Source organism: Camponotus floridanus, unplaced genomic scaffold (assembly GCF_003227725.1).
Source record: "Camponotus floridanus strain SB8 unplaced genomic scaffold, Cflo_v7.5 scaffold202, whole genome shotgun sequence".
Taxonomy (NCBI): Eukaryota; Metazoa; Arthropoda; class Insecta; order Hymenoptera; family Formicidae; genus Camponotus; species Camponotus floridanus.
The window spans coordinates 48896-63721 of NW_020229329.1; the positions used below are offsets into that span (position 1 = coordinate 48896).

Sequence of the window (14826 nt, forward strand, 5' to 3'; positions counted from 1 at the left end):
GCAAATGTCACAATGTAAACAAATATTGTGAAATTCATAAGCGTATTAAATAATGCATTAATGTATTAAATCATTATGAAGAAAATCATTGAAATATTGTGAAATTTATAAGCGTCGTATTAAACGCATCAATGTATTAAATAATTGTGAAAAAAATTTTTCAACAAATTATTACGACGCATATAAATCGAGCTACTTTGCTTTTATCCGTCAAAATTTACAACGGGAAATTTTAAATTGATAAACACGATAAATTTTCCACGATACGCCTCCGCGATAAATAAACAGTCTCTCGGGGAGATATTCTAAATCACTGAGCGGAAATGTTAGTGAAAATTTTTGATACAAGCCCGTTCTTCCTTTTTTTTTTTATTAATCCGTTTAACAACTGCTGTCGTAAACGTTTTATATCGACTGTAAAAAAAATCAGGCACCAATCGGTCTACGGAGCGATGGAATTTATTATTCAAGACGGTAGCGAAAATCGAATTAGTCTCGTACTCGAGGCTGCACCGCGGCCGGCAAATTTCCGATAAACTAGAAGAGCGTGGATTAAAGACGTGCTATCGACATCGACGCACTACTTCGCCTATTAATAGCGAATGTAGGGAGGAAGAGTGAGAGGATGAGAGAGAGAGATCAGTCCGTCCCCTATTTTTACGAGCCTGCTCCGATCGTACCTCCTCTAATGTACTTTCAAAATATGTTTGACCGCGCCTCATCGATTACGTTTAAATTGAGCATATCATCCGTTTTTTTTAATCTTTAAAACGCTAAGTGAAGTTGTACAAATTTTACGTTCTCTGTGGAATGTGAACCACTCGCGTTACTTAAAAGTGGTAAAGAAATATTTTATATCTGTGTAATCTCATACCACTACCGTTAGTAAAATAATGATTGCACATTCGTTTCACGGTATCGACGAAACAGTACAAAAATAAAATGATTTTCTTTGCTTCCTATAAGTAAATACTAAAGTGTCACATATGTTTTTATTTTCTATTCAAGCAATGGGTTAAAACTTTTGTTATATTAATTACGCTAGAAAAATGTTTATAACGTCAATCATATAATAATTTAACTGTAATAATTAATGTTGCTAAAAAAATATAGTTTTGTAATCTTTTATATTGCACTTGTATCTTTTGCATATTGGGAAAGGGATCCGAAGCGGACATACATATCTTAATATTAGCTTAACAGTTTGATATTAATAAATCACGCTGCTCGAAGAAGCAAAATATGAAATAACATATGATACAGACTTATATGACTTATACGACATAGGCTTTCCTCATAAGCTTCTTTTAAAGCAGCATTTCTGCGAGTTTATTCAGAGCCCCTCTTTATGGTTCGCATAAAGTATCAATAAAGAATGACCAAGAATGTTATAAAGAAAAATTTTGACTGGTTGAAGGAAAACTCAAGAAATACGACCAGTCCATTCTTATTTACCAAAAGATAAGATTGTCGTAGGAACATCCAGAAATAAAATTCTCGCAGAGGGAAGGATACACGAGTTTATATTTGGAGCGTGAAATGAAGACATACAATTTTGGATGGAGTGTATGCGAAGGAGAGAGACCTTCCTCTCCTTCTAGTTGGGATAGCCTCCGGTTGTGGAAGTTGCTCGCAAGCATTTCCTTTAAAATCTGTTGCCTTTATTGCCTAAACGGCAATATTAATTCTACCTTGCAAAAATAAGACCGGAAACACTCGAAGAATAATTTATCGCGAAATAATTTATCATAATTTATCGCGAAAGCATCATTCATCAAAAATTTGCAATTAAAATAAACGTATTAACGCATTAAATTAATGAGAGATTTCTGCTATTATTATTATATATATGCGTTTAATTGAAAGTATAATTTTTTTTAAATTTATTATTTCGTATACTTTTGATTAGAAAAGCAAAGTGGGTCAAATCCATGATTTTGTACGATCTACTTTAAACACGAAGTCGTACGTATGCTCATAATTTATCAGGTCCGCTTTACACGCAACTTCGTGTTTAAAGCCGACCTTACAAATTGCGAATTTCACTCGAGATCTTTAATAATCATCGTACATCGTACGTGATTGGGAGAAACAAATAATGTGCCATATGTATTCAGGATGTTGAAAAAATTCAGCATTGGGAAAATGAGAAAAGATTTGTCTCAACTGACAACTTTGTTAAACAAAGCGACGAGTAGCTACATACATACATCTTAGTGTGTCGTCGTCGAGGCAAATCTTTTCTGAGAAAGTCTTTCTTTAGAACTTGGACAACCTTGGTATGGGGTACCTCGCGATGCATAAATATCGAGGGCGTCAGTTTCAGACATAACAAAGGATGCATCCTGAATTATTGTTAACAACGCTACGCTATCCGAAAGTAACGCTCCTTCAATAGATTAGAAATTAACGAACGTTGCACGCGTTATCATTACCGTGACTCAATTAACGGGAATTCACGGTTCACCAACAAGATCGGTTTCGAAAGTTCTATCCTTATCGAGGCACTCTTGAAATTACACACACACACACATACATATTTTTCCGTGTATATAGTATTCAATTAAATTTAATTTTTCAGGATTTAAATTTCTCGAATTTTATTTAATTAATTCGTGCTTAAATACAAGATAAATCTTAATTATAAAAGATAAATATTCGCGTATAATATTTTAATAAGCAAATATGCTCTTAAGAATTTGCAAGATATAATAATGACAAGAATAAAATCGAGAAAAAAATAGCTAAACATTTACGAGATTAAGCCATAAATTATTTGTAATTAACTAGATTTAAATAAGTTATAATTTTAAATAAGTCGATTAGAAATACTCGTATTTGTCCAGTGTTACATTATTTATTTATTTCTTTCCTGTTACATATATTGCGATTGTAGGTCAGGATAATTTCCATTTGTCGTGCTACATAAGGCACGATGCGTATATCTTATTAACCAATTAAGACTCTCCGTGTACTCCTGATATATTCATATCTACGTATCTTTTAATGTATCTAGAATACAAAAATTACAAATGTCTCCTGAGAAAGTTGAAATATTACATTCCACTCACGTTTAATCGCGAAACATATCCATCGAATCTCATAAATGTATCGAGATTTTAAAATTATCGTTTAAGAAAATAAGTTATTAGATTTTATTATCAACATCCGGGAAATGCTCAATAATTCTAGATTTTGATAATTATTTGACAATTATTTTGATAAATCAGCTAATACATGACGTTTTTTAAATGAAAACCTTCTCATTGAGAGAATTTTCATTCATTCATTCGATCCGTTCACCAAATACTTTACAAAAATTTTAAAATAATTCTGTGGAATTTCTTTTTATATAATTAAAAATTAATTTAATTTATCAGCAAATATATCTCTTCTATCTAAGAAACATGGGTAAACGAGAATCGCCGCAGTAGATATACAGTTCTCAAATTGTTTACCGCAGCGCAAAGTTTACCTCTTCACCGATACAATCTTCATTCATCTTCATTCGCGGATATGAGCTTTGAAGTTCCGGACAGATGAGAGATCGGAATTGAATCGTTGTACTTAGGAAATTAATTGATCTCGATCTGTTACGCCCGACGTTAGTTGAACGTTCGTCGATGTGATCGCGTGCATACGATACGCTAATATCGATATTACAACGTCCGCTCATGTAAACGACTCTACCAGGGATGGTGTCGAATTTACGAGCCTTCGCCCCAAGAGCGAGTTAACCTAATATCCTACGAATTAATTGATCTAGATAGATAAAGATACAGAGCCGATAGAGATTCATGACGTCCTCTTAATGATAGCGCAGCGCGGCAAATTGTCAATAAATAATTCGATAATCATCATCTTTAATAATTATCAACATTGCTAAATTATCTCTGTGATTCAACGTATCTATTTTTAATTTATTTTATTATTTAATTTATTTTTTTTTTATTTTTTAACCTATTTAATTGATTATTTTTTAACTTATATTATGTAATTAACTCGATAAATTGGTGATAAATTGGCTCGTATAATTGACGTTTGGGAAAAAGCTGAAAGGAGGGAAAAATGGAAATAATCGAGTGATTCCGGCGCGTAAATTACGTCGAGATATCTAATTAAGAAGTTTCTTTGTCACGATTACGTGATTTTATTGGTCACGCGCGCAACAGCTCGCGGATCCACGTTAAACTCGCCTTTGTAAGAGTGGATTACACAGATAAATGGCACGCACGGTATAATCTCGGCGCTTCCCTACAAGTCGATCTGATTCGCTCGCGCCCACGCGATCAGTGCAGAGAGAATCCGGTAGTATCTCGGTCTCATAGAATCCCCGCGATATAGCATCCGTCAATCCTCGGACAAGCAACATATTCACGCGTCGCGATACCAATCTGCTAACGAGTAATGGATACTCGACGGCCGCGTTTGAATTCGCGCGATCGCTTATCGAAAATCGCGTTGCGATTATTAATCGGCCACGATTCTCTCGTCCCGTTGCCTCGCCTTCGAGAACGTCGCTTCGCACACGGTAAATCTCGCTAGCTTGTCTGAAAATAATTATGCGGAATTGACAGATATGAATCGTTCGAGCGATATTGAGTGTAGAAAAAAACTTGTTGCATTCCTTAATAATACTCCTGTTAAATATTCGCAATTAAATCAAATATAAGTATTTATAAGAGATAGAAATTTATGGTGTGAAAAATTTTGGAGAAAGATCATTTTAAATCGCATACTGTCTTTTACATGATGATAAATCACTTGTTGCGATCAAAGATAAAGTATGATAGCAACACATTCAGCGACCCATATTCACGCTACATTTCTTAGCGGTAGTTCCCAGATGTGCTGAACATGATTTTTGGACAACATTCAACGCCAAATACATTTATATATTTGGCTTCTGATTGGCTTCCAGATGAAAATCTAGAATCGGAAGATCGGATGCGATCAAAGAAAGATTTAATTCCACCGTTCTTTATCTACACATCAAACACATTTCCTCAGGAGATATAAGTCAATGCGAAAATTGTTGATCGCGATTCAATTTGATCGCCACTGAACCGATGAAATGGCGTATAAAAGCAGGGCGTCAAATATTTATTTCTACTATCGGAGTAATAGTAGTCTATCGGGTGCCAAACTAGATCCGTCTGTGTGATTAAACGTGTCATGGTGAGCTGTATACCTGATACATACATATACGTACTTCCTATTGATCGACAAGACGTCAGGGAAGTACAACGACGTCGTACCGGAAAAGCCATCCGAGAACGAGACTTCTCTGGATCATCGTCGTCCTTATCGAAGTCGAAATGAAGCCAGTCGGAAAATTTCAAATATCGTAAACGTCACGCACTTTGAAAAGTACTTTGAAGATCGTTCGAGATTTCCATAAGTCGAGCGAACGTCTTCGTCCTCCTCTTTTTCACTTTTCCTTCTCTCTCTTCTCCCCCTCCCCATTTTATTTAAAACAATATTATCAATAAATCACAACGTGCGATATTGCAACAGCAATGGAGAAAGGCGGATGTGACATATAACCGCGTGCAAATTTTACGAACCCTTCGAGATTCGGGATATTGGGAGAATCCCCCACTTTGTAGATTGTTTGTAGGTTGCCTGTTCAGTGGGATATTAATGCGAGGAACTTGAAGTGTACGCGCGATACGTCCATAAGAGTTGTAAATTTTAATGTTCTTTCTCTTTCTCCTTCTCTCATTGAATTCCTTTAAAGTTTCGAAATAAATTTTGTATGTCTGTGTGTGTGTGTGTCACGCGGCAAGTTTTATCTCTCGTGTCGTAGTCTAAAATATTTTCGCAAACACAACATATTAAATTGTTTTCGGCGAGAATTATTTTGACATTTGATAACATTTTTACCGTTAATTTCCATTCGCGCAATGCAATATTTAGCATCCTACGTGTATCCCAATAATTCTGTTTTCTTAAAATTAGCGCAATAAAATATGTCAATAAACAATTAATTCGCGTTTGTATTGTCTCCTTTTATTTTAACTTTGAGAAATATAACCGCATTCCCCTAAAAAGGGCTAAAATATAAAACAATTTAATTCTTTTCAATTTCATTCCGCGGTACACGCAAATCCAATCTCGCGATAGGCATGTCTCGTAACACTTAATTTACATTCAAAACTGCATCGAGAAATCGATGGTAAATATATTCCCGTATATATATCTGTGATGTGGGATTCCGCACCTATCAAATTTCGAGCGTGCTTTTCATTCCATGCCGAGCATACCATGCGAACATCATACATTACAATATCGCCACGGATGATTAAATACCAACTGAAAATTGCAGTTATCGAGTTAACACATTCGCGAAACTAAAAATTCGAGTTTGACACCAAATCTTGTGCGTGTAAAAATTATGAGTCTCAGGATTTTCATTTGTAATGTAAATAATTGATAATATGAAAAAAATGTACAAATTAGGAGAACAATAATCTTTTATTTTTTTATTTTAATTGCTGTGTTTAAATTTCTAAAGTGTAAATTATGCAATTATTATAATTGTTTAAATTTTCTTAATTCTCTCAATCATTAAATGTATAAATTTAGATAACAGAAATTGAATATATAACTTGCTCTAATGAATATTTAAATTAGAAAGTTGTTATGACAAGAGTAATATCATACATCTTGATTGTCAATTAATCCAAGTCGATAATAAACGCCTGTTGAAAGAGAGACAAAAATTTTTAAAGCTGAAAGGATATTGAGAATACATTCATTGCAATCTATTCATTGCAATAGGAAACGTGCAGACAATGGGAAAAATAATTCACAGACATGACATCCGTTTATTCTCATCAAAACGGAATTCGCGATATCATATAAAATGATACACACATACATATTTGAGCGCGTATTCCTTATCTATAATTAATAAATACCTGACATTCTTCAAACTTTTACTCACTCTAAATACTGTGTGTGATATTAATTAAACTATGTCATTCATTAAAAATGTATGTGTGTATGCAAGCTTTCTATTTACATACAAAATTTACGCGCTTTCTAATCTGTATCATACATACATACATATATATATATATATATACACACACACACACACACACACACACACACACACACACACATACATAATACATACACACACACATACACACACATAAATATGTTATTAACTATAAATATTAAATATAATTTTATTAAATATAAATAATTTCCCTCTCTATAAAATACTTTCTCTTTTTTCTTATATATTTATGACCAAAAATATATAGATTGCAAAGAGTAAATATAGTGACATGTGATATTAACACTTTTATTCGTATAATAATTAATGTTTGAAGCGCATTTCTGACGCGTAATTTCCGACGTTATTTTCATCAATTTGATTTAATTAATTGACAAGTTCAATTCAATTTACTTTTTCATTCTGCACGCATTTATAATTATAATATAAATTATCTATATATCTACTACATATTAATTATACGATGCTGAATATGAAGTAATATATTATTAGGGGCACAAATGACATTTTATCATCAAATAGTGATCTATTTTAGATATCAAGTAAGAGAGGAAAGGAAAGCAGACGAAACACAGTGGCACGTGTCAAAAAATCAATGATATCGTGCGTGTCGCGTCCTTGTCGAAACATCTTCTTAATCATTTCAAAATCAATTATGTCTTAATGCGGATAATGATAACACGACATGAGAAGAGACGCTCAGCGAAAGTCACGAACTTAGATATTAGAAAAGTTGGATTGGAAAATTACAATAATTTTTTTAAACGATACCGATTTTGAATATTCATATTCTCGGGTCCTCGACAATTATTACCGGAAATATTGTTACGAATCATAATTGATTTTTACTTCCATAGAATTTTGTTCCGCGACTTTGACGATTATTTCCGAAATCCTACAAGTAATTATTGTTCTACTTTTACTTTTGCGCCGCATTCCCGTCGACATTGAATCGCGTTAAATATCGCGTTCTCAAAGTCTCCAAACAAATCCGTTAATTATGCAACCATGAAAAATCACATTTCGAGAAAGAAACAACTGGCACTGGCTTAATCCGGATTTGATTTTGCGCCTCGACACGACTCATTGCTCCGCATTCAATCTTTATTCACACCTCAGTGAAGATTTCCGCTAGTAATGCTTTTTCTTTCTTTGGGAATTTTCTTGATTATACAATGCAGATAGTGCTATTGAAAAGCACTGTCATTAGATAATGGAGTCGTTACATAACATCAATTTCTTGGAAATCATGTCAAAGTTGTGTCATAGGAGTTATATAGATTGATCTTTAATATTATTTTATTTGTTATTTTAATAAATTAAATATTATATTATTATTAAACATTTTAATAATAATATAATATTAATATTATAATATAATTATTTTATTAAATATTATAATATAATAATAATATAATTTACTTTATTTAATATATTATTAAACATTATATTAAATAAAGTAATTAATCAATGTTCTCGCGTGCAAAATAAGAACGAGGGAATGCATCATTTTGTCAGAAAATTCAACTCGTTTTGAAAATCGTTGATACGATTTCGAATCGCGTCTCTAAATCAAAATAAAGGATCGTTAAATACCTTGTCAAACATTAAAAAAGCAATCACGAATCGTGGAAGGAATCACGTGCTACGCACCGATCGGTCTCAAACTTCAAGCATCGTAAGGCTATTGGAGAGGCCACCCGTCGTGTCGGTTACGGCCATTTAGAAGGAGCAAGCAAATCTAATTTTTGCCCATTTTCAGCACTTAGCCCCTTAGCTTTACGACCTGGCGCGAACGCCTCGGCATCAAAGTAAACTCTACCGCGCGGCCTCGCAAGGTCACGATCCAGCGTAGACAGGCCTTACTCTCGGAAAGTTTTGTGAACTTGCGTGCGAATGCTACAGTTGGCGGAAGTAACATGATTCCGCTTGTACGCATTCTTGCACATTTACTGACGAGACGACAAGGTAGGGGATCGAGGACCTCGAAACTAGATAATCGGATATTATCCACGATACACCTTTAAATAACATTTAAAATAATTAAATGATATATACACGCGATCCGAATATAAAGATCCTTATATAATATTGGTATATTGATAAGAAATATATTGATATTCATATTGATATTCATATTTATTTAATAAAACTTTTCACAATTAAAAGAATTATAAATATGTGTAAAATAAACGTATGATAAAATACGCATAATAATTTTTAAAAAAGTTAGCAATTTTCTTGAAAGAAATATTTTTGATTAGATGTTAATTGAAACTAATTGGTATAAAATATTTATTAGTGTAATGTGTTAAGTATTTTTGTATAATTCTCGTTATAGAATATTTAAATATTTATTATGATTTAGAATATTATTTAGAATATTTATTATGAATTTGTATGTGTTGTATTACAACGATGACAGAAGGACACTTCACATGTACTATGTATATTACCAATTACCGTTAAAAGCATAAATGGAATCGTTCCTAATGGGCGAGTACAGATTATTGCTTGAAAAATGTAATAATACTAACAGAAAAATTTCTACTATCCTTATATGCATATATGCGAACACCATTTCCAGTAAATAATACACCTTACTCGGTATATGAGAAGATAGTCAATATGCGAGATGCGATATTCATGTTACCTCTTAAGACCACCATCTCCGACAAACATGTTGCTCGAAAACGTGCAGTGCGAATCGTCGCAAGTGTAGCACGGGTGCGTGTTTAACATGAACGGGAGCCATTTAACAGCGTTTACGTCTTGCGGTATCTGCACAGTTAGAGACAAGAGAGATCGTTTCCCGCATCCGCGCGTTCTTTTTGGTCTGTCGGTTAACCGTGAATTCGTGGAATCCGGTCGGAGGTTTTGGAAGCGCGGTGCGACGTGTATGTCGTATTATTCACGAGGGAAAAAGCAGTCTTTGACAGCTTCCTGCGCGATTTCTCTCGATATCGAATGTTCGGAAAACGGGGCTAAAGGTCGCGGCTGTGTATACGGAAAATGTTTCGTGGGCGAAACGGTTTATCCATTAACTTTAATTGAAAGGTCAATTTCACAAAAGTAAAGAAACGTGTGCAAAAAAATGAAATAAAAATCAAATATAAGTAATACATTTCAACATTTGACAGAATATCGGAAACGTGCGCAAAAGAACGAAATTTAGGTGAACGGATGAATAAAAAAAAAAATAGATCTTGCATAGAATGTCATTCTTTTTAATGTACGTCATCGGTATGTCGTTATTTCGAAGGGAAGCAATAAAGTCTTCCGTGTGCAAACCATATAAAGAAATGTCAATAAAGACTCGCATTACGAGGAATAATAAGTGGCTCCTTGAAATGCCATCGAGAGAAACTCGAGATCTTGTTTTGCAAATATTATCAGAAAGAAAAATCGTGTGTTATCGAGAATTAATTTCACCGTCTCGAATCTCAGACGAGGATAGATGGCTTCGGTTTTTGTTTGTAAATATTGTATTTTCTCTAAAAAAAGAAATTTGACTTCAAATTACACAATAATAAAAGCATTAATTCGCGATCCGAAAGTAAAATTGCAAGATTATTAATTGAAGAGTTTAATAGGGTTTGAATTTATTTTTAATAATAATTTGTAAAGAAATTTATCAATTTAATTTTCTTTTAACTTTAAAATTCTCTTAATCGTTTTTTAATACACGAAAGTTTAGATACAATCGCGATTCTACTCGCTTAATCGTCTATTCCACGCAATATTTTCGACGAAAAGTTGCTTATAAATTTTTTAAAATACAACATGCTCATCTTTATGGAAGTACGGCAGACTATTAACCTGTAAAATTATTTTTACATCGTGTAATCTAATAGAAACGCGTCGGGAAATTTGCGAGAGCCTTGCAAATAAGCGGTATTTGAAACTTTGAGTTTACAGGGCCAACGTGAATATTGTATGTAATCACCTTGATGCCGCTGCGACCCTGCTGCTTGAGCAACACGTTCTCCGGCTTCATGTCGCAGTGTATAATCTTGTTCTTGTAGAGCGCATCCAGGCAGAGCAGCAGCGAGTGCGAGAACTTGCGCACGAGTTGCAAACTGAAGCCCTTGAAGTTGTTCTTCTTGATGAGCTCGTACAAATTGATGCTGAGCAGCTCGAAGGTGATGCACATGTGACAGCGGAAGGTGAACGAGTCGAACATGTGAATGATGTTCATGGTGTTGTCCTTGTCCTGCTCGCGCAGCTTACGCAATATGCGTATTTCCTCGTGCGCCTGACGGTGGAAGCGCTTTTCGTTGCGCACCATCTTGAGCGCCACGTGCTCGTGCGTCTTATGATCGTAGGCCTTGACCACCTGGCCGAACGAGCCCTTGCCGATCACGCGCAGCACCTCGTAGCGATACGCCACGTGGTCGTGGGGCACATGGATGTACGAGCCCTGTTCGTTGTCGTACTCGTTGTTGTTGGGCCGACCGATGATGCCCGGCCGCTTCTTCGCATTCGCGCCGATGAAGTAGATCTGCTGGTAGTTGAAGATCTCGTGATGCTCGTAAGGCGTCAGCTTGTTCATGTACAGCTTCATCACCATCTCCGGCGTGATGGTCGCCGTCTTCGGTTTGACGCTGACGATGCTGTTGCTGCCGCTACCGCCGTTTCCTCCACCCTCGCCGCCGCCCCCGGCCCCCCCGCGGCCGCTACCGCTATTGGAGTTGCCATCGGAACGTCCGTTTCTCACGACCGGGCTGCTCGACTGGCTGTTGGGCTGCGAGTGCGAGTTGTGACTGGGGTTGTGGCTCACGGGCCAGTTATTCAGGCTCTCGCCTTTCCACGGTAGTCTCTGATAACCCGGGTAAGGCACGGACTCGTCACCACCGCCGCCTCCGCCTCCGCCGCCGCCGCCACCGCCACCGGTCTGCTTCAGCCCGGTACCTTTGATGATCGGCGGCAGATGATTGCTGCTCTCGCTGCTCGAGATGTACGGCTGCGTCGAGATTGCGCTCGCCGGCACGAACGGATTCGATTTGGAGAGGGGCATCTCGATCCTGCTTGCCGCCGCCGATAGAGCCAAGCTAATCATTGGTGCCCATTTGTTCGCGTTCGCTCTGTTTTGTCCTTGTCGAGGCTCGTCATCGGGATGATACGCGAAATACTAGTGGATCAGCGCGGTGCGATCAGCGATTCTCCGCGTTTTCTCGCCCCCTCGCCGGACGCGTCGAAGAATAATAGCCCAAACTGGACGAGAGACATGCTGCGTTTGACAGCGCGGTTTGAATAAATTATAATCGACTACAGGAACCCGCGACGGGTCAGTCTCGTTCCGAGGAAAGCCGGAAAATGCCTAGCTCCCGGACGGGAATGTGCGATTGCGTCAGAAACTCAAGACTCGTCGGAGTGAATCGCACGTGGAGCTGCCTGCCGACGAAATCAATTCCTCTAATTGCATCCCCGGGAATCGCGGCGATCCTCGCACAAGTAAATGCAGCAGACTAGACAAGTTGCACTCGCGTTTCGACGAGTTAAGACGCCGGGCGCGGGTTTAATCGACCGATATCCTCTCGGTCGATGGTCAGAGCCCGACTCTTGAACACGAAGGCGATCCTCGCACTCGCGCGAAGAGAGGAGGAACTATGGAACCGCACTTTCCTCACGTACACCGTCACACGCGTCGATCCGCCAGCGGGAGTCCCGCACGTTGAACATCGTCAGCCGGTGCCTACCATCCGGGCCTTTTCTTCTTCGTCGTCGCTCGCTCGCGACGTCTCTCTTTTCGGCTTCGCGGGCCTCCTCGCGTCTTCTAATTTTACGATCTGTCGCGCGCGACGAGGGCGAACGCATCATCGCCGTGCGAGGAAGCGGCCTACCCAACCTCCGACTGGTTACACGGAGGTTATTGGCACCGGGCCGTCGCGAATTTGACGACTACGTCGCAGTCGCTGTTGCCGTGCCGCTGCTGTTCCGTTCGACGCCGTTCGTCAGCGCCCGAAAATACCCTCGGGAAATCTAGTCGCCGGATCTTCGCGACTCGCCGGCCCGAGTCTCATTGTTGTCGATTCGATGGCCAGAAACTGCCGCTCCTCTCGCCGCGATTATAGATCGTATCCTCCGCCTTTCCGCTGATTTACCTGTCGATTTACATAAACATTCACTTAACAAGTACACTTGAGGCGAATGACAAATTTCGCGCGCACTCGTTCGCACTCACCGGTTATAGTCTCGAGCAATGAGTGTATTTTTCCTCTCTTCTTTTGATTAGATACCCGAATGGCCGTGTGGGAGAATCGTTTCCCAAATTTTCCTCTCTCCCCTTCCGCCTCTCTCTTTCTCCACGAGATACCTTCCACCTTTCTCACATCCTAATCCCGTCCTCTCTTCGTCGGGAACGGACGCTTTTCGTCACCGGCACCGACGAATCACGCGGCTCTCGGTCGGCGACGACATAACACCATGCACCGCGACGTCGTCGTCGCCGTCGTTCGTCGATTAGTAACGTCGCGGCTGGATGACGCGATGAGAATCCCGGCTGACACTTTAGTGCCCTTGGACAGCGGCGTGTTGACAGCGTGCACGAAAATCGAGTCGGGCGACGATGCAAACTCGCAGGCCGCGTCTCGAGGGTCGCGCGAAACGTCGTCGTATCGTTGACATCAATCGGGCCGCGTGTCTCACCGCGAATCGCTTCCCTTCCCTCTCTCTTTCTCTCTCTCTCGAAGCGCGGACAAAGGAAGCGCCGATCGAATTCGTCGCTTCTGGCGAACCGACTGCTGGCCGATCGCTGCCACACTGCTGCCGCCGTCGTCGCTCCTCCTCTCGCTCTCTCTCGCGAGACTCTTTCCTTCTCCGTCTAACTATCCGTCTGTCCGTCTCGCTCGATCTCGTCGCGCTCTCGCACCACCACCACCATGTTTATTCTTTTTCCAACCCCGCACGAAACGTCGACGGAACGTCGGTCGAAACGTCAAAGTCGGGAACTGTTGACGACCGGGGTTGATATCCGGCTACAAAACAGAGAACACGTACGTAGAGCACCGGACACACACGCGCGCACTCGCACACGATCGAAACTCGCACCGCGCGACGGTTCCTCGTGTTAATGCCCCGACAGGGGAGGGGTAGCGGGGGGCGAGGGGGGATGAGAATCACACGCCGTGATGTACGCGAGGACGGATCTTTAACGGTTACGCGCGGCGGCGCGACGCGACCGCTGCTTCCGGCGACTCCTGCACGACTACTCGTCTCCCGTCCCGTGCGTACGTACGCACGAGCTGCAGTGTCGGGATGCACTGTCCGCACACCCGCCTCGCATCACGCACAGGTGTTCGCTCGCGCGGGGGGGGGGGGACGCTCCGCTTTCCGCCAGCTCTCCGTCTCGCTCGTCCGGGGACCTCCTGGCCGCGACGACGTCGTCGTTCGGAAACCGAGCGGCTTCGCTCCCTTTGTTGATCTTTCGCTCGGCGAGACCGCCGCCCCTTCGCGCGCGCCGTCAGAGCCGGTCGGAAAAACGCCTCCTTCCTTCCTTCTCTCTCTCTCTCTCTCTCTCCTTTCCGTCTCTCTATCTCGCGCGCCGCACGCTGTACATCACCGTCCGTCCGTATATACGTACGCACTCCGTTGTGCCGCCGCCGTCGCCGTTCGCGACACGCAGCAACACACTCCGCGTTGCCGCGGAACGTGTCGTTTCACTTAGATGGCCGTTCGAGCGCTCGCGAATCGACGCCGTCCAATCTGACGGCCGGGAGCGATTATCGTCGAGAGGAGAGTCTCGTTCTTCTCGAGTTCGCATCTACGACAATCCTTGCTCGAGCCGAGCTCGTTTG

At 40.0% G+C, this 14826-nt stretch overlaps 1 protein-coding gene across 2 annotated transcripts in view; it reads right to left on the reverse strand.

The window, feature by feature from the left end:
• Positions 1 to 14575, reverse strand: part of LOC105250867 (dual specificity tyrosine-phosphorylation-regulated kinase 2) — a 32071-nt gene extending 17496 nt beyond the window's left edge. The window contains exons 1-2 of one of the 2 annotated variants that reach the window (XM_011257203.3): positions 13215 to 14575; positions 10977 to 13134 (exon numbers count right to left, since the gene is read on the reverse strand). In XM_011257203.3, coding sequence (XP_011255505.2) covers positions 10977 to 12089 — 1113 coding nt within the window. In that variant the 5' untranslated portion in view covers positions 12090 to 13134; positions 13215 to 14575. Of the gene's footprint in view, positions 1 to 10976 lie in introns of both variants that reach the window. The other variant, XM_025408355.1, reaches the window with a different exon arrangement.
• Between the last annotated feature and the right edge of the window lie 251 nt (positions 14576 to 14826).